This window comes from Fusarium graminearum, chromosome 2 (genome assembly GCF_000240135.3).
Source record: "Fusarium graminearum PH-1 chromosome 2, whole genome shotgun sequence".
In the NCBI taxonomy this organism is placed as follows: domain Eukaryota; kingdom Fungi; phylum Ascomycota; class Sordariomycetes; order Hypocreales; family Nectriaceae; genus Fusarium; species Fusarium graminearum.
Genome location: NC_026475.1, coordinates 6461997 through 6487360, shown reverse-complemented (window position 1 = coordinate 6487360; position 25364 = coordinate 6461997). Strand labels below are relative to the sequence as shown.

Sequence of the window (25364 nt, the reverse complement as noted above, 5' to 3'; positions counted from 1 at the left end):
TTGCATTCTCTACGATACTTCGGTAGAAGGGCGCCGCATCCAGGAGGACATGATACAACAACAGCTTGTATCCAAGTTTGGATAAATGTTTGTTAAAAGCTGTGGTTCTTATAGACTCTCTTTGGGACTTGGAGTAACTCATAGGGCTACCCTACACTATATAGAGACCTCTTGAATGTCATTGGCACAAACTCAGGTGAAAAGACCCTTATCGATGCTGGCATCACTGATGGAAAGCGCTACCGCAGTCTCAATTTAGTGCCTTGGTATTCTTGGCCTTCTGTCCTTTGGGAAACATATTGTCATTCGTCCGTATCTGTTCATGGCGCAGCGGCTTCCCTTGATACCTAGTCTGATGGGCTTCGTGCTCTCACCGACGATAGATAGTGGATCTTCAACCCAGCCTCTGGGGGCGATTTTATAAGAGGTCTACAGTCACATCGTGGTATTATGGATTCCACATCGCTAAGCGAAATAGGTGCCATGCTTAGGGCCACACTGACAACGGTTGAAGACCGGAGCGAGCATGTGAGCCGCAACGAGCTATCACGGCGTTGGGCAACGGCTGTGTACTGGATAAACTGATTGTATGTAAGAGATAAGTTTCAAGAGTGATGCTTCTACCTATTTCTCTGCTGACCATTACCTCCGTCTGTATTTTCTATATTCCGCATTCTTCTTAGTGGTCATAGCGTCATGTCGTGAAGGGCCACTTGGCCAAAGCACTAAAAAGCGAAGGTGACAAGGGTCCGTATCTGCATCGCCACAACTTTAATGCCTTCGCCCCCGTAGAGTCGCATCAAGACGAAGGATTGTGCATCGGTAATAGCAAGCCCGATGCAGCTAGTTAATAGCGATTCTCAGTAAATATAAGCGCTTGTGCCTGTTCTAGCCTTTTGCTTGTGTTAGTCCTGCAAGCATGCTACGGCATGAACCTTCCTGAGTCGGTGTTGAAGCCGAGGGCCCGTTATCGTTATCGCGGCTCTGGCCTGAATTACTGTTATTATTAAAAGATAACTGTTAGTACATACGATCCTAGATACAATCTCAAGAGCAGTTGAAATTCCGTCAAACACAATCAAGTTCAGCTAGAGAAGTCCCGAGCAATGGAGGGTTTGAGACAATCAATGACTCTCATGTTTGTCAATTGTTTATCACAAGGCGTAAGAAAATATTGAAAGATAAAAACCTCCAGGGTAGAATTCAGGTCACAAGCTCTTAAGCCGCAGGTTTTAATTGACTATCCAACTATGTATTCTACTTCGTAAAATTTTTATGGATAGGAACAACTTGACTACACTTCACCTGTCTCTGTAATAAGATGACTGTATGCAAGATTTCTGACTGGCTGTCCATGTTGGTCTTGGAGATAGAAACTATGGGGTTCGATTTAGGCTAATACTACACATTGCCACGAAATCGAACAGGCTCAGGTCGCTGCCAAAGAGGGGTATCCATAGGTCAGGCAAGTTCCTTTTCCCATAATGTCTAAAGTCTTAAGCAAATTGGCATCAGTAATCATTCTGTCAGTTAGCAAGACTAAACAATATAGAGAAGTAAGCAACATGGTACAGCCTAACGACCTACATTAGTGCTGACGGCTCCACTGTCGATTTCGTAGAAATATATAGTATTTATCCTCCGGAATGCAACATCGTATGCACCTAAGCTGACAGGAACGAGATCCTACGGGAAATTCCTTTAGCGGCAGTGCTATAAGGTGCCTAAAACGGCAGGTATCATAAGGTTGCTGACGGAAGGATTGATGCCAAGAAGCGGTCAGATGCCAAGCAAGTCTTGGAGAAGAGGACCCCATGAGCTTGGCTTTTTCAATAGGTGCTTGATACACTGCATACAAAAATTGTTAGTAGTTGGGATTGATGAATTTTGTTCAAGGAAGATCACGATTGAGGGAACTGGATTCAGGGACAGGAAGGAAAAGAACATTGCAATCTGGAGCACACAACCGCTATGTAAAAGGAACGTTTTTGCAACTTGTAAATAAAACTCAATGCATAAAAGAATAGACCCCGCAAGCCGCAAGCCGCAAGCCGTAATGGAACTTTGGTTCTAGTAAGGATATCGATTATCGTCGGCAGATACTCGCGATACCACCAACCATAGCCAGCTAGCATCTGACGCCCCATCTGGAAGAAGCTAGTTGGACAGCATACGAGCAGCTCTCGCTTAATAATGCTACCAAGCTATGAATAACTATGTCTCTTGTTCAAGATGAGAACGGTCGCAGGATGGGTAACCTGGTAAGGAAATAGTATAAAGCCAGGTGTTTCCTCCTCTAGAACTGTTCTATTTGATTCCTCACCCACCACTCTCCAACTTGACAACATCACCCTAAACACCAACCTTACACTTCAGCCATGTACTTCTCCGCCATTCTTCTGACCCTCGCAGCCACTGCATCGGCTGTCGATGTTAGGGCTTACAGTAACAGTGGCTGCAACGGGGGCTGGGTAGGCTGCGCGGGAATCAATCCCGGCGTTTGCTGTGTGTTTAGCAACTCAGCAAGCAGCGGCAGACTGAGCGTTTCTGTGAACGCTGTGCGTGCAACCTCTTTCTTTTCTTTGGCTTACAGAACTATCAGAACTAACAAGTCTCAACAGATCCCAAGCAGCTGGCGCATTCGCGGCGAGGCTAACACTGGTGGTGGCTGCACATACCTCGCCAACCAGCAAGATTCCAACGGCAACACAGACATCTGCATGACATACTCGTCTCGCGGTGACCGTACCGGTGGTAGCTACTCGTTCGTCGGCCGCAAGCGCGCTGCCGACAACTCTTGCCCCGCCGAGCAGCCTGATGGCGGAAAGTGCGAAGCTGGTGTCAAGCCCGACCTGCTTGGCCTTTCTGATGGCACCGTCTACAACATTGCCGACTTGTCCGACGAGAAGGTCGAGGAGTTGGTGAGTTTTGCCTGCAGCTCTAGAAGAGAGGTGATTATGATGCGCAGGATGGATGCTGACCCGCTTACAGGAGAAGATTGCCAACACCGGCGCTGGTGCCGATGCTGTCCCTGCCGAGTTCGAGCCCCTTCGCCGCTAAATCGAGGGTTAAAACTAAATGGATGGTCCGTGATGAGGGTATATGTCGGGACGGGAGGTTTGGATACAACAAGGATAGGCTGGAAGTATATATCGGACTGAAGGTATCCTAAATAAGAGCACCTTCGGTTGATTACATATACCTCAGATTAAGAATATATACATTTATTCAACTAAAAAAGTCTTTTTCAACTGTATTTATGCCAATTTCCATCGTATCTCATAACAAGTCCGCTGCTCATTGACGAATGTCCGCGCCGATAGAAGAAAGATATTTACACTTTTGCTGCAGCTCTTGACTCGTCTTCTCCATCTTTGTGCTACCGCCAGTTTCAAAAACAATGCGCTCCTTTCCCTTCTCAGTCCATGTCTCCCACTTGACAGAACCCTCATGTCGGTGAGTGTTCGGGTCCAAGGATCGAATAAAGCTTGACCAGTAACCCTGAACGACTGGGATAACAGGTCCATTCTTCTCACCCGGGAAATAACTTGCTGGAGGATTGTTATTACCGGATCCAGGTCCAAAGATTGCATTCAGCTCGGCCACATGGGGAACACCAAGACCCTGTGCCATTTCAGCAGGGTCCTCGACGTTATACCAGTAGTTCCAAGATTTGGAAACACCGTACTTGGTCAGTGCATTTGAAATATAGAGACCAGGGCACATGTATCGCATGTCTCCATATGCTGTGCTGGCCTGTCGCCAATAACATCCGGCATTGGGGCAGGTGTTGTTCTTGTTGGGGTAGAGTTCATTGATCTCGCCGAGCTGCTCCAGTGTCAAGAAAGGAAATTGGGCTTTAAGAAACTCGTCGCTGTCGCCGATGCTGGCGGCGTCCCGAGGTGCGAAGGGAGTTCCACCATTGGTATCATCACCTGTGATAAGAGGGACTTTGATGAACTTTCCTTGCTCGAAGAGCTTATATGTTAGGTCAGGAATCAAGTCGTTGTCGAGAGAAACAGTCCACATGTAAAGAGGAGCTTTAGAGCTACCCTCAAATGGGATGGCGTTGTTGACTTTCTGTATGTCTTGGGGCGACTTGGAGCGAATGCACCGTAGAACATCCTTCTTGGGACCAGCACAGCCAAGACGGATAGCCAGATTTTGGTACTGGTAGGATGACTCCTTGGGCGTTAAAAGTGTGCCAAAAGAGATGGACTCGGCGGAAGCGCCATGGAAGAGTCCTTCATCCTTACCACCATACGCACTCAAGTGAAGACTGACGCTTGCAGCACCAGCAGAGTCGCCTCCAATGACCACATGGTCCGGATTGCCTCCGAACTTTGCAACGTACTTCTGAACCCACTTGAGAGCTTTGCGCTGGTCATGGAGACCGAGGTTAGGCTTGATATCAGCACCATCATTGAGGAATCCGTAGACTCCAACGCGATAGTGGATGCTGATGACAATCATATCCAGATCACCGGCCTTGACGAGAGCCGTTCCGTTGACGTTGGGGTTGGCATTAGTGTTGAAACCACCACCCTGGATGTAGAAGTAAACTGGAAGTTTGCTCTTGCTTGAGGCGTGTGTTGGGGCCCAGATGTTGAGGAACAGGCAATCCTCGTCTTCGGTGTTACCGATGACGCTTGGGTCACTGCTCGTTCCGATGCAAACAGGCTTGCGCTGTTATTGATGTCAGCCGATATCTTCCAATTTCATTTGAGCGAGAAACTATACCTTGGTAGCATCCTGTACTGCCCTTACGCGACTAGGATCTTGAGGCAGTGTCCATCTCAAATCTTTGACTGGCGCAGCACCGTATCGTACACCGAGCCATTCAGAGACACCATTCCCAAGATCTTTGCCCTTGTATTTACTGTAACCGAGATCGACAGTGGAGTCCACAGCGACAGAAGGCAGGGCAAGCGCTGCAAACAGTAATAGACGAGATACCGACTGCATGGCAACGTTAATTGATGTATAGTGAGACTATTATTGAAGTATAAGCGAAGCCGATGTCAAAACATACGATATAAGTCGTTTTCGGCTCTCAAAAGTTGATGCCGCTCTCGGCGCTTCGCCGGCGTTTTATTCCAGGTTTGCCTGACTACATCCTCATTTTTGCCTTGGTATAGATCACGAGTCGACGTTTTGATTGCTGTATTAGGTCAAGCCTTCAAAGTCCGGGGAAGTAAAGTGGTGCATTGTGTGGGGGATGGGGAAATGAACAGGGATGAGGCAGTTGGAATACCACGGTTTACCCAGCACCGACAACTAATTAGGCCGGGACTAGACAATATTCCGCCTATGCATGAGCAGTATCCTCGTATTGGATTAGCCTGTCACGTTTTCTGGTTGGTAAATCGTTGATCAAGTTTGCCGAAGACCTGACAGGCCACTAACCTGGCCCAAGTTGGGTCTATTTGGTTAGCTCTGTAGTGAAACCACACTAGAAAGATCCAAATACTGAAGTCAAGTTGGAAATTATTGCTTTGTGGCAGATGGACCTTTATACAAGTTCTGTCTATTTCAACAGACTGCCTCGAATACTTCACAGTGATATCTGATATCCAGATCTACAAAGTATTCTCAGGAGAACTACACAATCAAGATCCCAAGCTAACGTACAATTGATTACTATCCGAATACCTACCTCACGAAGCAAGGTCACTAAATCTTTCCCACCTTGTCTCAGCGTTATGATCACTGCAGAAAGTCATTCCATTTCACGGATAAAGCGGCATGAATAGAAAATGACACATAGTGTTATCTTAAACACAAGTCACTGTTGGTTCCTTACTTTGACATCGAATTCATTCTTCTGGGAGATCTTTAGGAATGCGGAAATTACCAGGACATGCAAACCAACTGTTCCGCCCTGCGTTCCCTGATTTCTCTGCTGTTGCAAATGAGAACTGAGACTGGGACAATTCGTTATATAGATGAAGAAAAACTCTTGTTTATTTTATTCTTTTTTCTTTAATATATCCACCCGCAATTCCTATTACTGTCTTGTCGACAAAGAATCATCAAGATGAACGGTTGCTGGACGAGAGTTTTATCTGCAGTCTTCGCAGCGCTGTTTCTGGCGGCTTTTACTCTCAAAAATCTTTACCCCGGAGATGACCCCTACAGATGCCGTGCTGTCCAGAGTACAGGTAGATGGATAGACCCTGTACGAGACGAACAAGGAAATCGAGATCCATACCGTCAGTGGCAGCCGGATGGATGTATCTTGAGTCAGTATGGGTCAGAAGACATTCGAAGATGCATGGAAGGTCGGAAAGTATTCCTTTCTGGAGATTCGACGTCACAGAATGTTGCACGTGCCATGGGCAACATAGTAAGTTGGTATGGCAGATGTTGAAGTAACTTGTACTGAAACATCAACAGCTTGACAGCAAGCAATTCAAGAAAGTCGACTCGAGAAAGGGATTCCAGAGAATCCAATTGTATAATACAACCTACCATGGACAAAAGATCGAACATCTGGCCAACGTGTGGCTCTCCGCCCATGGTGTTCCAGGTCAAGAAGAGTTCGTGCAGAACATCGACATATACACAGAAGAAAGACGCAACATACCATCCATCAAGGATCAAGAAGGCCCCGCGTTGATTTACATCTCAGCGGGCGCATGGTTTACTCATCCTCACGTTTTCACATCGTGGAACAAGACCAACGCGGCTGACCCCTGGGACAAGCGCTATGAACTTTTCAGAAATCATGTCGTCAGTCTTAATAAGTTCATTGGCGAAAACATCCCGGATTATGACCCCTTCATAGCCCCAATGGATCTCTACGACGGTATCGGCAATCTGATTCTATACGCGACGCCAGCTGGACCGCGATATCTGGGTGATGACCCTACTCAACAGGTAGATAGAGGCTGAAGGGCGGATGAAGTTTTCGAGATGCAGCAGTGGCTCCATGAACATGAAGGCAATCTGAACATCCCTCTTGTGTGGTCGATACCTGGCGTTGTCGCAGGTCAGGACAAGATCTGGCGCGACCCCTTGCGCTCAGGCTTTCATGTCAAGTTTCATATCACCGAGTTACGGGCCAACATTCTTTTCAATATGCGGTGCAATGCGAAGCTTGATAGAATGGTGCGTTACCCATACTCATGTACTTGCTGTACGGACTATGGTATCAAGCCCTTCACACAAACAAATTTAGTCAGATGAGGCTTGATGTACTTGACTATCTGTGTTTTCGTTGAACTCTTTCATATTTTTACCAACCGACCGCAGGATTATCACCATTGGAACTTGTTTAACATGCGAGTGGGATGTTTTGTACTGGCTCTGCTTATGTGCTACTACGCCGACCGCACGCAGATGATGGCCAAAGGAAGTAAGCCGTGGCAGATTGGCGACTTTATCGCTCTGTGTTTGCCTTGTATCGCGATTTGTCTTTCCACTATCCGACGTTCAGACCCTCCTCGGTACTTATCATTGACGCAGCCGAGTACGGACCAGCCATTTCTATCCTTGGACCAGATTGATGAATGGAAAGGGTGGATACAGGCCTTCATCTTGATATGTCACTGGACCGGCGCTCAAGAAGGCTCTATCCAAGTCCTTGTTAGTCTTTGCGTGGGCGCTTATATCTTCCAAACTGGCTACGTCCATACCCTCGACTTCATGAACAAGAAAGGCTTTTCATTCAACCACGCGGCATCGACTCTGTTTCGGCTCAATATCCTATCATGTTTACTCGCCTACTTCATGGATACTGACTACATGACTTACCACTTGTCACCGCTCCTGTCATTCTGGTTCCTCGTCGTTTACGCAACCGTGGCAGTCGACAGACAACAAAACAACGAGTTGAAATTCTTGCTAGTCAAGATATGCACTTCGTGCATGATCATCTCTTTCATCTTCCTCGACACACCGTCCACGAGCTGGACGTTTAATATCCTTCAAGGCATCTTCAAGATACAGTGGAGAGTCGAGGAATGGCAACGCAGCGTCACGCTGGACTTGTTTATAGCGTATGTTGGGATGTTGGCCGCCGTCATTGGCCGAGAGATGAAGAAGGCCGAGGTTTCAGTTCGTTTGGGACTTCGTGTATGCCTTGCTTTTGGGGGTCTGTTTTCAATCTTGCATTATCTGTCTTTCACGTCACACGTCAGGGAAAGCTCCTACATGAAGTGGCATCCTTATGTTTCAGCCATTCCGATCCTGGGTTTCGTCATGTTGCGCAATATTCCATGGTCTACGAGGAATTACCACTCTAGAGCTATGGTCTGGTTGGGCCGCTGCTCTCTAGGAACGTATACCCTCCAATTCCATATCCTCCTCGCAGCCGACTCGAAAGGAATTCTCATCGTGGACGGTCTTTTCGGTGACGGTACACTTTTGGGGGACCGATGGAGAACTCTGGTCATAATTGTACCTATTTTCTTATGGATAAGTCACTCGGTCGCTGCGTCGACGGCTTACATGGTCAAACTAATGATGCATGAAAGTGCACAGAACGAAAAGCGTGTCATGTCGGTGCTCTTACCGCATTGGATAGAGAATTTCCTCGGTTAGTCAGGCATTACAGTGCCCAAGATTCGCATTGTGTGCGTTCTTGTATTCATGTGGTGCCTCAACTTGATGACTCCGGGGCATAGAGTGCCAGTTGCATTGGATGGAGGACACGGTATTACATTGCCGACAGGTAGTTATACGAGAGAGATCCCGTCGTTGGTTCAATTGAACGACACCACTTGGTAGAGCAGGTATTCTAGAATGTATGCAATGTCTTCTTGAGTGATGGACCCTCGGTTCGCCACATGTTAACCATGATCAGCTAGCGCCAATCCCCCGCCATCTACTTATCTACAGATGGGATGAGTCAGACGGAAATACTTTTCATGCAGGAACCAATTGAGCTAATTTTTCACTCTTCAATCTATTGACGGTGTCAATTCATTCCACAATGTCGTCTTCTTCTTACCCGACGCAAGCTGTAGAGCTCGAGACCATTAATTTCACTCGTGCGATTGATGCAGCGCCGAAACAGCCTAATCCGATTTTATCCTCGGCAGGCCGACGGCTAGGGTCCCACAGCATTCAAGACCAAGACCAAGACCAAGACCAAGATCACAATGCAAGTATCACAGACGACGAAGCCTTGACACCAAGGGTTGCTGTCGTTGTAGAGAAGTGGAACGAGCCAATTGGTAACGCCTTTCGAGTCGGTTCTGTTTTCTTCAGTCTTTTCGTCTCGGGTGCCAACGATGCCGCTTACGGTGCTTTGATCCCTTACTTAGAGACATACTACGAGCTTTCATACCTTGTTGTATCGCTCATCTTCCTTTCTCCATTCGTCGGCTTCATCGTTTCTGCAGCGACCAACAATTATCTACACATGAAAATTGGTCAACGATGGATTGCCTTTATGTGCGGTGGATGTCATGCTTTGACATACCTAATCTTGTCCCAGCACCCGCCTTATCCTGTCCTAGTCTTGGCATATGTACTGGCTGGTCTGGGTAATGGCATTGGTCTTGCAGCTTGGAATTCCTACATCGGCAACCTTGCTAGGTCCAACGAGCTATTGGGCTTTATGCACGCAAGCTACGGTCTTGGAGGTACCGTGAGCCCTCTGATTGCGACCAGCATGATTACCCAGGCCAACCTTGCCTGGTATGACTTTTACTACGTGCTTGTAAGTTTCTCTACCATGAACATTATTTCCTCGGTATAATAACAAATTCTTCACAGCTTGGTATGGCTGTCCTCGAGACTGCCACCCTCACATACTCATTCTGGCCCAAGACAGCTCAGAAGTATTGCGAGACTGTCAATGCAACGGACACCCGCACTCAAGGTACCCGGGCTGCACTGTTCGTCAAGCCACACGCTCGTGTTGTTTGGCTCTGTGCCTTGTTTCTCCTCGGGTACGTTGGTGTAGAGGTCGCCTTGGGTGGCTGGGTCGTACAGTTCATGTTACGTGTTCGTAACGCCGACCCTTTCGACGCAGGAATGACAGCCGTCGGCTTCTGGTTGGGCATCACAATGGGACGCATGATTCTAGGCATGGTCATCCCAAAGATAGGTGTCAAACTGTCGCTCATCATCTTCATTCCCATCACCATGGCCCTGCAGCTCATCTTTTGGCTTGTCCCTCAGTTTCATGTATCAGCCGTGGCTGTTGCTCTACAGGGATTCTTCTTAGGACCTATGTTTCCATGTGTGATAGTGTCTGTTACGATGCTTCTGCCACGACATCTTCATGTAAGTGCCATCGGATTTGCTGCTGCATTTGGAGGAAGTGGTGCGGCTGTGCTGCCTTTCGCGGTCGGCGCTATTGCGCAGGCTAAGGGTGTTCAAGTTCTGCAACCTATTATCCTTGCCATCTTGGTAGTCTTGCTAGGTATCTGGCTTGGTTTGCCCAAAATTGAGAAGAGAAAGGATTAGTAGGGTTTTCATAATGGGTGTTTTTTTCTTTCTTTTTTTCTTTTTTCTTTCTTTGGTTGCACCAAATTTCACCCGGATGCAAAATGCCCTTTGCCCCAGGGTACCAACTTTACCGGAGTGGATGAAAGTCACCTTGTGTGATACTTGATAAAACTATTGATAGTTGAAGGTGCGTACCAAGATAAAGCATAAAAATATAGATGGAAAAAAGTAATTTCGTTCGCCCTGTGTGCCACTGCCATATTCAATACATCCATCTTCAGTCATGGCCCTTTCAACCAAGAGTCACGAAAGTATTAACTCTCTTTGTGGTGCGTGTGTCGGTTTTTAAGTTCAAAGTCTCAGTTGTCTACGCAAATATTTTGTTTTGAAGTCCCTCAAAACTCTGATGACGACATGATTATGATCTATCTCCGAGACTCTATCTAATTTCCTTTTTGAATTTAACCCAAAGTTTTCCAATGTCAAATTCTATATCCAGGTCCACTGATTAAGATTTCTTTTGTGAGGATATTAACTACATAAAGTGCCTCTGACCCCTTTGCAACGTGAATCTTTCTTCCTCCCTTTCATCCAAAATCCTACTGGTAGTTCCAACACTTTACTTTCTTACCACAAACTCAACATGGTTCGCTTTACCCTTACACCCATTCTGGCTGCTGCCGACGCAGATCAATTGATTAAGATGGGTCTCGCTACCGCCGCTGATGAACATGGCAACCGGCTACTCCACAAAGTCCACTCTCAACCAGGGGCTAAATGGGACGGGTATGCTCGGAAGGATAGGCCTTATGTCGAGAACTATCCCCAATCCTTCGCCACTATTCCAGACCAGATGTTCTCCGAGGCCACTATCTATTACTTCGGTTTCACTGCGGAGAAAACGGCAGAGATCTGGGCAGATTTTGTGCACAGGTGCAGATTGATCTCGAAGGTGATCTCGACAATCCCACTGACGTTCATACGTACTTGTGTGTCGGTATCCCTTGATCGCGAGATCGATGCCGATAACGACAAAGATGATGCTACATTGAGACGCGTCATGACTCTCTGGGGAGTATCAAACACTGTTCAAGATGTCATCTTAGATCCCGCGCAAAGACACCTTCGGACTAATAAAAGCTGTTCTCAGATGGTCATGGATGTGGTCGATACTCGATACAATATGCTATGCACCACCCGGAAAAAATCTCATTCTCGGGCGAGGTTTTGCCCTTGGCCTTCTTCTCGGGATACTGCACGTTCTACTTCTCAGCTAGACTGAGTGGTTAGTCACCTCGACAAACAGGATGAAAGATACATGACGCTGACCAAGCATATAGTCTATTGAGAGTTTCAACATGTGCACTTCAACCTCAAGACACATGAGCACGTATGTTCGATCACCCTAATACTCGAACTTAAACGATAGTCCCCGCCTACTCGCCATCAAAAACCAACAAACTCTGAATGCCGACTCTCCCAAAGCCGCCTTGTCTTAGCCGTTGACGTCCACGATGGATCGGAAACTCAGCAACGACCATGACACTTATATCCTCCATGTTGATACCAGCTCTGTTTATTAGCTCAAGCATTGATAACAGCGTGTTTCCCGTTGCCAAAACGTCATCAATCACCACTACCCTTGCACCTTTGCGAAGTGTGTCGGCGCGCATCTCAATCCCTTCCACCTTTACTCCATTCACATGAGACGAGACATGTGAGGGGCTCTTTTCAGCAGATATGGTTGGCGGTGGTAATTTCCCTGTGAGATGAACCAGACTCGAGCGAACATTTACCTCTAGCACCAGCGATGCAGCAGATATGTGCCCTCCCACGCCGCAGCTCACTATCGCGTCAACCTTGCGCCAATCGTCCGCAAAATGCTGCTTGAACAAAGATGCGCAGAGCTTGTACCCTCCTTTCTGTTGACAGATTTCCAGAACATGTCGGAACTTGATTCCTGGTCTAGGAAATTCCGGTACTGAAGGAACCATCCCAGCGAGGCGCCGGAGATCGTTGCCTAAGAAGGGAAACAGACTGTATTTGGCGAATGCCTTGACCTGATCATCGCTTGCTATATCGTTGTCAAATACAAAGTTTGGTCGATAGTTTGATACAAGCGTCTCTGTGCAATTGAAACTCCCACGACTGATAGAATGACCGTTTGTGAAGATCTGTCGACGAAGACCTCGAGTCTTGTGGCTAGCATTGACGTGGATGTCCACCAGTCTAACGTCCGAAACTAGATGCCACAGATTTGCGACAGGTGCCTCTTCTCTCATACCAGTAATGAACAGTACATCCACATTAGCGCTCCTTACAGATTCAACAAAATGTTCTTCTGCTAGATGAGGCCTATGTTCCAATTGCTGGTTGAAGAATGCCGCTAAAGCCTCACGATGCTGCTCTTTATACACACGGTCTCCAAGTAAGCGCTCCGAATCAGCACCTCTCTGTGAGGCGTATTCTCGCTTCGTCACATCGCCTATACCGATAACAGTGGTACTGTAGCCGTGTCCCTTGACTGCAGCGGCCCAAACATTGGCGCAGTAGTCCTTTCCGGCACCGTGTTCTCCAGTCACAAGAACAACCATCTTTTGTGACAACATGTCCTTCGAAAGTGGACAGGCATAAGTGAGTACTCCGTGGGGTTCAAAGATCTGTTTCATCTTAACCAGCTTTCGAAGATTTGGACCAAAAGCTTTAGTCGCAAGAATGGCGTCTCTAGGATCTGGCCCAAGGTCGGCGCCGTAGACTCCTTGACTGACTGGCAGAAGGGCTTCAACCACATCATATACCCAGCGAACTGTTGCGCGTGCAGTCGCCGAATCGTCATCCTCGCGGGGCCAAACGCCGGTCACCACACAGGCAAAGTCCCAGTCTCGGCAGCCAAATGCGGTGACGTCGCTAGCAACTTCCTGGACTGGCCATCCTCCATGTAGGAGATGAAAATAACACATAGCTGATGGGCGACTGTCAATCGCGGTAAGAAGGATGTTGGTGATGTTGATATGTTCGATATCCTTCAGGAAAACGCATCGCTTGAATGACGAGGTTTTCCCGCCGCCATGTCCACCATGCATCAAAGACATGTACATCTCGGTGTCAAATAATCCAACAGCATCCACGGTCTTTGTGCAGTCGCTCTCTCCAATCACCTGGATGAATGATTCGGGAGTTTCTGGGAGGGGGCACTTGCCGGTCGTGGTCTCCATGCTTTCGAAGAGAGTAACTCCAAGCATGAGCTGCGTGTTGACGTAGTACAAATAGGCGTCCACTGAAGATTCCCGATCGAGAGGACGGGCGAGTGTAGTCGCGAACTTTTGGAGAATGTATTTGGCGTGTTCATCATCCTTGAGTCTAATAGACCAGTCTTTCACCAAGAAAGATCGGGCAGGGTAGGCGTTAAAGGTGACACTGATGATGATCCCAAAATTGTTACCGGCACCTTTGAGCGACCAGAGGAGATCGTCTTCGTTGTTGGGTCTGATCGCATCAATAGGCTGGTGCTCGCACGGTACCTCTCCAACACATAGAACTTGGCCAGACTCAACGCTGACAAGTACGGCACCAACAATAGCATCGCACGCCAAACCATGGGGTCTGAGTAGGTGGCCAATGCCGCCTTGGAGCCACAGTCCAGACCCGACGCTGGGACGGGCTCCCAAAGGAACTGTCAGACCTTCAGACTGGGCGGCCTGGATGATGTCGCCTGTTTTACATCCGGTTCCAGCCACTACCAGAGGGTGACCTTCGTTGGATCCGCCGGTCTTCCTGACGATGTGTACTTGGTTGAAGGCACCCATATCAACTGAGACGACATTGCGCCAGCGACAATGACCACTGTGGCCACCACCAACGACAGTCAAGCAGAATCGGTGCTTCAAGGCCCAGGTAACGCATCTCTGGACCTGTCCAACATCTGCCGGTCTAACCACAGCCGCGGGCACATGGGACTGCGCCTCTTTGTTCTTGACCTTGTAGTCCTTTGAGGCCAGTGGGACAATCGCAGTTAGCTCTGGGAGCGCGGTGGAATGCCGAGTAAAGGTCATGATCACTTCGGGAGATGCAAAGGTCAGAGTATCGGGATGGTTGTTATCATAACGTGCCAAGCTGCGGCATACGTTTCTCCAATTATCGTGAATGGCATTACGCATTGTGTCTGATTGAATCGAACAGCCAGCTACAAATGATGCAAATCTGTTGATGGTATCATTGCTGTTCGCGATGCGAAATGTCCCATCTGGGAATATAGCTGACCGCTGACAGACTAGGTCGTTGAGAAATAGCGCCGTGTCACGATGGCAAACGACAAGTATACCTTCTTCTGACTCCTCAGAAAGCATATCCAGCGCATGTCTTACGACCTGGTCTTTCGATGAGACACCGTAGAGACTATGACAGAAGAGTATGATCTGTTGCTTCTCATGGACGACGGTCTCTTGCGTGAAGGGTTCTATGTTGATATAAGAGGTACACAGAGAAGGAAAGGGTGAAGTCTCTTTTGTCGGATGTAGCCAAGTCTTCAGCTTCTCAGCAAATAGGTGGTTTGGTTCATAGGCTGAATAGCTTGTGATCTTCTGCCTCATGAAGTTGGGCAGGTATCCGAAAACACTCTTGGGGCCTGAGCCAACCTCGAGCACAGATACTTCTTTCCGGGAACTGAACTGGGAATGAAGAAGTTGGGAGAGCTTGGGGATGACAAAGTCACGGTAGTTGCCCCATCCATTGTGGTGCAAGAAGAGATCAAAGCCATGCTGGTATTCTATATCCGACAAAGCCTTGGTAGATGCTTCCGACGGGATTTGCTGCCGAAGGGCGATACGCAGGGCATCAAGAGTCGCCATGTTGGAAGGTTCACCAGTCTTGAAAGAAAATTGCATGAAGTATGAGAAGTATGAAGGAGAAGTCAAGGTTCAGAAATATTTATCGTCAACAGATCCAGAGACACTCTAAGGATAGGATTGTCACTTGGAACTGGTGGGCCTCCTCGTGTGACGTGAGAGCAACCAGCAATTTATGCCCGTTGCCTAACTCCCGGCACTGGAAGAAGCGAATTCTCTTGAAAACATGATAGATTATGTGGACAATCAACGGAAAACGCAGCGTTTAGCGAGACGGCATCATGTCAATTGGCTTTAGTTGACGGCATGTTTGGCGATGATGGTGGTGTGACTTTTGAGCACGGAGGCAAAGGCTATCCCAGGACAAACTTCTGGCCTCGCTTGCAAGCCTTTTCAAACAACCATGGAAGCGAAAAAAAAAAGAGTAAATCGCAAGAAGAAACAAACAGCAAAAAATAAGTGCCTCGCTTGTTTGCAATCGTACTTTATAGGAACAGCCCGATGCGGGGGTCGAACCCGCAACCTTGAGATCGCGTACTCGTAAGAGTCTCACGCTCTACCGATTGAGCTAACCGGGCGTGGCTCTGATTGTTGTGAAGGGGGTCCATTATTTTGGATCTGGAAGTTATGCCATGGTGCATAGAGTTATGCAAATAACAATTTTACATTCGGCCAATGAGCTTACCTTGTAGTCCTCCACCTTACTCAACCCCGTTTCCATAATGTACGGCAGAACTATGCATAACTGAACACCTGTTTGTGGGTGTTTGCGACTTTCAGGACATTTGCATTTGTTTGGAGTGTTATATCCCGTCACACATCAACAGCAATCCCCTTTTCACAAGCGAGCTTTTTTATCGTGCAACAAGTTTAAAGAAATATGGGCTTACTGAGTAATCAGTGCATCGTACCAAATAAACTGCCTACCCTCCAAAAACCACTCTGGCGTACCTATGCTTCAGGGTAGCGTCTGATTAAGCTTGAGACACGGATGTATTGTGTCAAATCTCATCAACAAAAATACTCTCCAATAAATGAAACATCGCTTTATGTTCTGTTGCTTCCTGGATATCTAGACAGCTTCATTCCTTCCTTCGTTGAATACCAAGACACTCAAGAAATGGTCCATCATGACACCCGATCAGATATGCTTGCTCTGTTGCAGACTCATTCACATGCTTAACCTTGCACCACGAAGGCACTGCGAAAGTATCGCGCGCTTGCCACTGGAAGGTCATGGTCTCGCCCGTTGGAGTTACAAGCTCTGTGCGACCATTCCCTTCATAGCAATGATATAGGTACGACTGACTCTCCTGGGATTCAAATGTCGAACCTGGACCTAACCTCTCAGCTTGTACGCCGAGGAAAGTCGACAGTGGCTTTCCATCGGATAACCTATAGTGATAAATGGAGTACGCGTCGTTACTGGAGTTGAGTTCTTGCTCAACTGGACCCCAGGGAAAACGAAATTCGCAAGGATCACAGTGCCTAGCGGACATAAACAATACTGCTTTGCGCGGTGCTGTGGGAAATTACTTACTCGCTTGGGTAGCGCGGGTCAGAGTAACCCTGTGCAAAATGAACGGGAGCAAAGCGGAACAAAGGCAGATTCAGCATGTCTAACCAGATGACAGGCTTGTCGCTCTCGTTCCCGTGATCGTGCCAGTGCCAAATAGGTGTGATCACAACATCACCACGGACAAGAGGCATCTTCTTCCCCTCAACCGCTGTGAAGCCCTCGCCATCAATGATGAAGCGAGCCGCAAAGGCAAGATGTCTGTGCGCTGGTGCAGTCTCACCAGGTTTAACGATTTGAAGACCGCCATATATGGTGTCTGTTGTATATGGTGATTCTAGACATTGTGAGTAATATGAAGCGCTACGATTGAGATGGCGCACTTACGCATGCTAGGATTGACTAGCATCAAAACCCTTCTCTCAGCCTTTTCCTCGGGAACTAATTTGGCGGCGGTTTCGAGATGAGGCAAGGCTTCTTTGTATGTCCACATGTGAGGCTTTGCTGTAGGGTTTGGTGATGGCGGCACCATCATGCTCATTTGTGACCATAGAGGCTCAAGGTTTTTGGATGGCAGTTCGCTAAGATACTGCTTCATCTCATCGGTTGTACCATCATCAGAGGCTACGGCGCTAGTGTAGTTCCCCATATTCTGTGATGTTTGCTAACAAAATAGAACAAGTAACTGATATGTTTTAGCGATAATTAGCAGACGGATGTGAAGTAATGTTTGTTAATGAGAGAGAACATCGAATCGTGACAGAATACTTACAGCACAGTAGAGCCCTAGGAGTCGTAGACCATCCAACTGATCATCCCAAAATAACCGAGACTCTCCTCCACAAACATTCCGGGGTATCTCGGAGTCTCCGCTTTCCGACCGGACCTTGCCATGACTGGCTGGACTGATAGACATGGAACGCGACATTTCCAGGAATATCACCCAATTATTCGCCAGCTGTTCAACACAACTATATGAAGCAGTTGTAAGCCTTTTACTCACACGGCGACAGTAAGAATTGCCAATACAACTGCGGTATTGCCATCACAGAGAATGTCTTCAAACACCTGGAATCGCCTCATCCGCTTCGTTGATGACAACGGAAACGAGACCTTTGGAGACCCGGAGATTCAAAACGACAAGGATTTTGCCGAGCGTCTGGCCAATAACGAACTTTGGGCTGTTGAGTACAAGGGGCAAAGTCCTGTGTCACAACTCGTCAAGGGTGAGAGAATTCATGTCAAGGAAATCCGAGAGCTACTCCGATCCTCTGATGTGCCTATCATCCGATGCATCGGGCTGAACTATATCAAGCACAGTAAGTGAAATGTCCGTAGATATGAGCACGATTGCTAACGATAGCGCCAAGTCAAGGAGGGCGGCCGAACACCACCGCCTTATCCATCTTTGTTCATTAAGCCTTCAACCTCAATTGCTAGTTTTGGCGAAGATGTCCCCATCCCTAAAATTGCCCAAGACGGCACAATAGATTACGAGGGAGAACTTGTATGTTCATCACCGACTTAGGAGAAGCTGTTGTTAATGTGTTTCACAGGGCATCGTTATCGGCAAGTCCGGCAAGAATATCTCCAAAGAGCACGCCCTATCCTATGTAGCAGGCTACGTTGTCACCAATGACGTATCGGCACGAGCATGGCAACGAGACCCCCAAAAGGCAGGCGGGGTTCCCCAGTGGTGCTTCAGCAAGGGCTTCGATAAGTTTGCTCCTATAGGTCCCCTTCTTGTGTCTCCCGCTGTCGTTGGTAACGCTTCAAAACTGCACCTGACGACAACTGTCAACGGCGAAGTGAGGCAGAGTGAGGGCACGAATGATCTGCTTTTCGGTGTAGAGGAAATCGTCAGTTTCATCAGTTCCGGAACTACGCTTGAGGCTGGTACCGTCATTCTTACTGGTACGCCGAGTGGTGTGGCTATGGGTATGAAGGAGCCCAAGTACCTCAATGATGGCGATGTGGTCGAGGTTAGCATCACCGAGTTGGGTAGCGTGAGAAACAAAATGGTCTTTGAGTAACGATTGGAAAGATAGAAATAGACGCTATAGACTGCTCATGACCAGAATTCTTTAATTCGTGCTATTCATTCAGGAGCTCCCAAACTCCTTGTATATCGTTCAACCAAGACATGTCATTGACATTAAAGTCGAAATCTGCAAAGTCCCGAGGGTTGAAGTCAGGTACTGGAGATTCAAACCCCTGAGCCAGCTGCTGCATACGATCAAGTGATTCCATATCGGGTATCATATGAGGAGGCATTTGATCGTCTCGTGTGTCCGGGTATAGTATCCCATTATTGTTGCTTGCAACCTCACGCCCCAGCGAACCTCTAGAATTAGCCTGCAAAATCTTGGAAGAGAGAATATGCAGCGCAGTGACGCATCTCTTCGCTGACTGTCCAAATTGTTCATGTGTCTTGAGGAGCGAGATGGCCTGGCCCCAAGATTGTCCGATCTCAACAGCAGAAAACACATCCGGCCTCAGCTTGGCCGCAATCAGGACTGTCGCAGCTGAGTAGACATAATAAACCCGATACCACCATGCTGGAAGAAGGCCAACCGTACTATCCATCGACCGATGCGCGACTAGTGTGTTGATCATATTCTGGGCTGTGGTAACGCAAAACATGGCACTTTGTTGGATGACACGAGCTTGTAAGTTGTCCTCAGCCTGCGGCCTTTCCGATGGGAACGGCGAAAGGCAGAACCTAGACAGAATTGGTCTGAGAAGCAAAATACGTGCGTGAAGAAATCTGTTTACAGATGGTCAGTATTGTTATGCAGAGAGAACGTGGAGAAGACTGACCTCATGCGAAGAATAACCGCCTGGCGTTGCGCTATCTTGTCTGTGTTAGACTCAAGCAAGTCCCATCTGAGATGTTTCGGCAGTCTTGACTCCCACCGGCTGATGCAGCGATCGAGTTGGACTACTCTATCAAGGTCGTCATCTTCACCGTCTGAGCATTCGGGATCCGAGTATGTCTCCTTCTCTTTATATCTGTTCTCCTGTATATGACTATAGAATGCCATCATAGTCTTGTGTATTATCTCATATAGGCGAACCGACTGTACAAAAAAGCTGTAGTATTCTGCATTCTGGATTGCGCTTTGTTCATTTGTAGTTGATTCGGTCGGGAGAGGAACAGACTTTGCGAGGTGTCGTGATATCATGGCAGGGCGACCATGAGTTACAGATACCATGCTAATCCAGTCAATTAGCTGCGTAGGGTGAACCTGATTATATCGACTTACCGATCCATGAGAACACATCCGTACCATATCCTTCTCAGCAACTCCCGTTCTCCAGGATCTGAACGACTCGACGATGTCTCAGGCAAATGGAAGCCCAAACCCTGGGCCATCCTGATAGCTGAGCCAATCACCATCCAGGTTTGATGAGGGTTATTTGTACTCTGAAGATACTGGCTTGTTACCAAGAGACATTGCACAAGCTCTAGCGAACCGGGTTCCCAAGGGTTCATGGGTAACAACTCCTGTGCACGATGAAAAAATGTTTCGCTTGATTGCTCGCGCTGATCTGGAGATTGTGACTCAAAAAGCTGCGTTGAGAGGGCGAGTATGACGTTGAGAGTAGCCATGAAGATACGCTCGTCCAAGTCCATTGCTGTACCAGCGAAAATAGCATTGTAGGCTCTGTTCCAACGCGTCCTATCAAGAAAGGGATACAATGGGTCGACGTAGAACCAATAGAGCTCCATGAGATGATCGGCTTGCCTACGCGGAGGAAGAACATACGAGAGTGTAGACGATGAAGCTGACGTTGTGGAACTTATACCACTAAATGATCTGGGAACGCTTGATGAGTTGCCTTGTGAGTCTGTTGTAGGCCTGCCTAGTCTAAGATCGATGGCCTTCTTGATCTGTGCCGTAAAGGAGCCAGCACTGCTTTTGCCAAAGAACTCTTCAGTGCTAGCCCCATCGTCGGCGACAGCCGTCATGGAGTCAACAGCAGAAGGACTGACAGAAGGCAACGAAGCACCTGTCTTGCCCTGTCCATGTGAATCTGGTCTTCGGCTACCGGGAGTCGAGGTAGATGGAGATGAATGGTGTGGCTGTGGTTGATTTGAAGGACGCCTAGGTTGTTGTGTGCCCATTATACCTGGCGAGTAAACACCATTTCGTTGACTGTCTTGCACACAAGGTGAGGTCTTGTCCCTATTGTGTTTCTGTGCCAAGGGGACGCGACATTGATTCTGGGTGATTGAGGAGGCGGTATAATTGCAGCTATCTCGCAAAGCCAATTTTCTATTACAACTACCACATACTATGGTTTCTTTAGCTATCACGCTTCCAAGATGATAGAGAACAAGAGAATAAAGTCTGACCTGGTCGCACTCCATCGCATTTGACCTTCTTTATTCTGCAGTGGTCGCATGCTACATCGATTTTGAGACGCTTCGATCCACCCTGGCGATTGGGAGGCCCATCAGTTGTTCTTGGTGGAGGTTCCATCATGTAACTTCATCACCATTGCCGGAAGGAAGATAAGAAAGCTCGGAAGAGTCAAGAATTGGTTCGGAACGGACAACCCCCGTATTATAAGTTACCTTAATTCTCTCAAGTCCAATCGGAAGACCTTGTTCAATCCACCGCTAAGAGACATCGTGACCAGGTTCCCCTCTTTCTCCGCATGTTGGCCCCCTTTCGACTCCTCACTTCCGGGCTTCTTCCCATTGTTCGGCATCTTTGATAGGTTCCATCCAAGTTGGCCGATTTCTGACGAATATCTCCATTTTGGGGCGTAAACTCAAACTACAGGGTCATGTCAGTTCCCCGACACGTCATCTTCTATGGAGCAGACAACTTACCCGCCCTTCAACAGCGGAAGTCGAATGAGATAGAATTTACCCTGCGCAGCTGCTGGAATAGTCCACAACGTGCATCCACATGTGCGACAAAAAGCCTTTTCTTTGCAATCTCCACTTGATGTGTCGTGAAGGGTGTATTTCGAGATCGACTCGTTGTCTGTTGTGGAAATATGAACAGTCTCTGTTGAAAACTTCCCAATCTGTGTGCAGTTTAGCAAATTGTTCACAAGATTTAGGAGAGGCTATACCAGTTGCTGAAGCCCACCAGCGCCTTTGCTACAATGCTGGCAGAAGCATGATAGGACGGCAATAGGTTCTGAGAAGATTATAAACTTCACGGCGCCACAGAGACACTCGCCCGAGTATGAGGCATGCATCGTAAGCAAAATGTAGACTGGGCATCGATGTGAAGTTTTTTAGAAGTGGAAATTGGGGGTCAACCTGGACTATTATACAAACAGTAGTTGGTTTGGATCCGAGGATAATTACAAAGCGGTAGTTCACGGTCTTACAGAGGAACGGAGGGTTACTTGGCCAGTCCTTGATGATCCGAGGACCATGGAATGTAGTAACAAATATTACAATCCGAGTCAACTGGGACCATTTTAATGTCTTTGATGAAAGCTACAGTGTCTAATCGCTGTTGTGTTGTGGGCTGAGCCTCGCCATGGAATGTTCTGTAAGCTAGGAGGTATCTAGAAGATGAGATCTTAATCTATTGCACACATGAAAGATGCCATAAGAATAAATTTCTATGGGTCGAAAGAAGCTCCTTCAACCCTAACCACTTTCTGACCGACAATCTCTGCAGATGATGAACCCAGAGAAAATTGATACTCGCCCTCGTCAACTACCCACTTCCCCTTACCAGTATCAAAGTAGGCCAAATCCCGTTCTGCTACTTTAAGCTTAACTTCTTTTGTCTCACCAGGCTGCAGTCGCACCTTTTGGAAGGCCGAAAGAGTCTTTACAGGATGTTCCGAAGATTGCTCAGCTCGCCCAACATAGACTTGTACTAATGCGCCTCCAGCTTGTTGCCCCGTGTTGGAGACTTGAGTAACGATAGACCAGCCATTACCTTCCCTGGCAATATCGCTGAGCTCATAGCCAAAGGATGTGTATGAAAGGCCATGACCAAAGGGAAAATTGACTTTGTCCTTTGCGATCCTGTCAAAGTGACGGTATCCGATAAAGATGCCCTCCTCATACTTCACCTTGAGCTTCCCATCAACATATTCACCTGGGAAATTCCCGTGTGCTGGGCAATCCTCAATGTGTTTAGGAAAGCTGACGGGTAAACGACCTTCAGGGTTGACAGCACCTGTGAGGACATCGGCGATGGAGTATCCGCACTCTTGGCCTGGGAACCAAGCCTGTACTACGGCAGGGACGTTTTCCAACCAAGGCATAGCAATGGCAACGCCAGTAGAGTTGACGACAATCGTATTAGGATTGACAGACGCCACTGTTGTCACGAGATCATCTTGAGTTCCTTTGCGCGGCAGATTGAAAGAATCTTGGTCGCGACCCTCAGTTTCCCACTGGGGGTCATGTCCCGTGAATACGATGGCGTAATCCGCGTCCTTGGCGACTTGAGCTGCTTCACCGACAAGATCTGCGTCATGGTCTGATTCAAGCGAGAAACCGACACGGACGCCACTTCGTCCCTCGAGAATTGTTAAACCGATTTTGGTTGGGGGGTCACTGCAGATACGCAGACGATATTTCTTGCCTGCTTCAAAGTTGTGACGGAACTCAGGCTCGGGTGCAGCGAGGAAGAGAGAGCCCATAGGATCCGTGCAGTTAGCCGTCTGTTCATAGATGATCTCGCCGTCAACATAAACCCTGGTGGGGCCTAGTCCAGAGCATGCAATGTAATGGCTGCCCGTCTCTGATGGAGTAAAGTCTCCGACTATCTCCAGTCGCCGCCATAAAGACTCTTGAGAACCCAAGGGTGAGTACGCAGAGGTTGGCTGCCCAATGGTCGACACTGGAGAGTCCTCACCCTCCTTGAACAGCTGTCTGCTGAATCCAGGCTTCCCATCAAGGCCGACGACTGTGCCAGCTGATCCTGTCGGTTGAATCGCAGGAAGGAGACGTTCTTTGTGAGCACCCTTGGCAAAGGTGAATTTGACATCATCACCTAGGGCCTCATGAAGGCCTTGCCAAGGCGTAACCTTGCGATATGCATTGACAGAAGCGCTACCGCCGCCGTGGGCCATGGCGTCTTTGGCAAACCCAATCAAAGCAACTCTCTTTTTCTGCACCTTTTGTTTGCTGAGAGGAAGGATACCTTGATCATTTTTGAGAAGTACAATTCCTCGAGCACCGGCTTCACGTATCATTTTCCGTAGCTCGGGAGTGTTTGTATCCTGACCAAGAACAACACTTTGAGACTCAGCTTCAAGAGCTTTGAGCTTCGTCGCCCACTCAATGAGAGTCCTGACTCGTTGATTGATGGTGTCTTCGGATAGTTCTCCAGTTTGAAGTGCCTGCTTCACAGCGTCTTCCTTACGGAGACGCGGAGGACCCGGCATCTCCAGGTCGAGCCCAGCATTGAGAGCCGCAGCGACTGAATTGGTGCCACCCCAGTCACTCATAACAAGGCCTTTCCACCCCCATTCACCACGAAGCACACCCTCAAGAAGCCATTTATGCTCATCACAATGGACTCCATTAATGTGATTATAAGCAGTCATGACAGCCCAAGGATTTGCTTCCTTGACGGCAATCTCAAAAGGTCGTAGATAAATCTCCCGTAACGTGCGCTCATCGATGGCCTCATCGACTGTTGTCCTGGCAGTCTCCTGCTCATTCGCAACGAAATGTTTTATTGTCGCCGACACACCCAGACTTTGCAAACCCTGGATCACTTTGGAGGACATTTTCCCTGTCAGGAATGGGTCCTCGCTATAACTCTCAAAGTTGCGACCGCCGAGTGGATGGCGGTGCATGCAGACTGTTGGGCCCAGCATACAGTTGACGCCCTTACCTCGTGCTTCTACGCCGAGAGCGCGGCCGAATTGCTCGGCAAGATCAACGTCAAAAGTGGCTGCGAGGTTGCATGCTGCTGGGAAACATGCTGACTTGATATCCAGGTCTGTCGCCGCTGAGCGAATTCCATTTGGCCCGTCCGCGGTCTAGCAATTGTTAGTGTCTGCAATTGTAAGGGACAGGATGAATTCACCTTGATTGAGGGGATACCCTTGTGAGGAATCCCAACTGTTTCTGAGAAGCTTTTACCAGCAAGGAGTGAGATCTAAAATAAATTAGTTCCGTAATGGAAACGATTCTCAATTGACATACCTTCTCCTCGAGCGTTAAAGAATTAATTATCTTATCTATCTCAATATTTGCCATGATGCTGTTGTTTATGTTGAGCTAACCAGGGTTGAGTTGAGGGTGTGTTTTGGATAATAGTGTAGCGAACAAAGCTTGTGCTAATTATTGGTGATCGGAAATAGAAGGAGTTGGGGAACTAAAGTTGTGATTAATTAATATCGCTCATTTGCCAACTGTTAACTGGAGACTCATCCGTTTGTAGACAAGGCCATTCAGCTTCCGTGAACAGTTAACCGACTGAACTTTTGGCGACTTCAGCTTGTAAGGATTAGCGAGCCTAGAACACCTAACATGCCTAGCTTGGCCTAAGCTGACTTGCTAATTCCGTCGTTTATGCTCACGCCGAGTCATGTTTCCTGAGCCTTGGACAACTAAGTCTAGGGACTGAGCCCCATCCACCCAATCAAAGAACTCAATG

At 47.9% G+C, this 25364-nt stretch overlaps 11 protein-coding genes and 1 non-coding gene across 12 annotated transcripts; 6 read left to right on the top strand and 6 right to left on the bottom strand.

Moving 5' to 3' along the window:
- Window positions 1–450: 450 nt before the first annotated feature.
- FGSG_12411 (uncharacterized protein) lies at window positions 451–1010 on the top strand (the record flags this gene model as incomplete). The annotated part of the gene is made up of 3 exons (XM_011323803.1): window positions 451–528; window positions 693–846; window positions 910–1010. 3 exons carry the CDS (start codon window positions 451–453, stop codon window positions 1008–1010), a joined length of 333 nt encoding a protein of 110 aa, XP_011322105.1.
- A 1368-nt stretch (window positions 1011–2378) lies between these two features.
- FGSG_03600 (uncharacterized protein) lies at window positions 2379–3060 on the top strand (the record flags this gene model as incomplete). Its single annotated transcript, XM_011323802.1, has 3 exons — window positions 2379–2558; window positions 2622–2921; window positions 2992–3060. The coding sequence occupies 3 exons, from the start codon at window positions 2379–2381 to the stop codon at window positions 3058–3060; spliced, it is 549 nt and encodes a 182-aa protein (XP_011322104.1).
- A 237-nt stretch (window positions 3061–3297) lies between these two features.
- FGSG_03601 (uncharacterized protein) lies at window positions 3298–4965 on the bottom strand (the record flags this gene model as incomplete). The annotated part of the gene is made up of 2 exons (XM_011323801.1): window positions 3298–4686; window positions 4741–4965. The coding sequence occupies 2 exons, from the start codon at window positions 4963–4965 to the stop codon at window positions 3298–3300; spliced, it is 1614 nt and encodes a 537-aa protein (XP_011322103.1).
- A 1369-nt stretch (window positions 4966–6334) lies between these two features.
- FGSG_12410 (uncharacterized protein) lies at window positions 6335–6894 on the top strand (the record flags this gene model as incomplete). The annotated part of the gene is made up of 2 exons (XM_011323800.1): window positions 6335–6346; window positions 6397–6894. 2 exons carry the CDS (start codon window positions 6335–6337, stop codon window positions 6892–6894), a joined length of 510 nt encoding a protein of 169 aa, XP_011322102.1.
- A 2041-nt stretch (window positions 6895–8935) lies between these two features.
- Window positions 8936–10419, top strand: FGSG_12409 (uncharacterized protein; the record flags this gene model as incomplete). Its single annotated transcript, XM_011323799.1, has 2 exons — window positions 8936–9667; window positions 9724–10419. 2 exons carry the CDS (start codon window positions 8936–8938, stop codon window positions 10417–10419), a joined length of 1428 nt encoding a protein of 475 aa, XP_011322101.1.
- A 625-nt stretch (window positions 10420–11044) lies between these two features.
- Window positions 11045–11683, top strand: FGSG_12408 (uncharacterized protein; the record flags this gene model as incomplete). The annotated part of the gene is made up of 1 exon (XM_011323798.1): window positions 11045–11683. One exon carries the CDS (start codon window positions 11045–11047, stop codon window positions 11681–11683), a length of 639 nt encoding a protein of 212 aa, XP_011322100.1.
- Window positions 11684–11837: 154 nt separating this feature from the next.
- On the bottom strand, window positions 11838–15248 carry FGSG_03603 (uncharacterized protein; the record flags this gene model as incomplete). The annotated part of the gene is made up of 1 exon (XM_011323797.1): window positions 11838–15248. The coding sequence occupies one exon, from the start codon at window positions 15246–15248 to the stop codon at window positions 11838–11840; it is 3411 nt and encodes a 1136-aa protein (XP_011322099.1).
- A 492-nt stretch (window positions 15249–15740) lies between these two features.
- Window positions 15741–15823, bottom strand: FGSG_20591. Its single transcript has one exon. It is a non-coding gene; the product is annotated as a tRNA-Lys (tRNA).
- A 504-nt stretch (window positions 15824–16327) lies between these two features.
- Window positions 16328–17677, bottom strand: FGSG_03604 (uncharacterized protein; the record flags this gene model as incomplete). Its single annotated transcript, XM_011323796.1, has 4 exons — window positions 16328–16640; window positions 16786–17098; window positions 17149–17425; window positions 17534–17677. The coding sequence occupies 4 exons, from the start codon at window positions 17675–17677 to the stop codon at window positions 16328–16330; spliced, it is 1047 nt and encodes a 348-aa protein (XP_011322098.1).
- A 138-nt stretch (window positions 17678–17815) lies between these two features.
- Window positions 17816–18794, top strand: FGSG_03605 (uncharacterized protein; the record flags this gene model as incomplete). The annotated part of the gene is made up of 3 exons (XM_011323795.1): window positions 17816–18080; window positions 18132–18268; window positions 18318–18794. The coding sequence occupies 3 exons, from the start codon at window positions 17816–17818 to the stop codon at window positions 18792–18794; spliced, it is 879 nt and encodes a 292-aa protein (XP_011322097.1).
- A 61-nt stretch (window positions 18795–18855) lies between these two features.
- Window positions 18856–21480, bottom strand: FGSG_03606 (uncharacterized protein; the record flags this gene model as incomplete). The annotated part of the gene is made up of 4 exons (XM_011323794.1): window positions 18856–19528; window positions 19582–19791; window positions 20028–21041; window positions 21344–21480. 4 exons carry the CDS (start codon window positions 21478–21480, stop codon window positions 18856–18858), a joined length of 2034 nt encoding a protein of 677 aa, XP_011322096.1.
- Window positions 21481–22356: 876 nt separating this feature from the next.
- FGSG_03607 (uncharacterized protein) lies at window positions 22357–24964 on the bottom strand (the record flags this gene model as incomplete). Its single annotated transcript, XM_011323793.1, has 4 exons — window positions 22357–24563; window positions 24597–24744; window positions 24792–24863; window positions 24911–24964. The coding sequence occupies 4 exons, from the start codon at window positions 24962–24964 to the stop codon at window positions 22357–22359; spliced, it is 2481 nt and encodes an 826-aa protein (XP_011322095.1).
- Window positions 24965–25364: the final 400 nt, after the last annotated feature.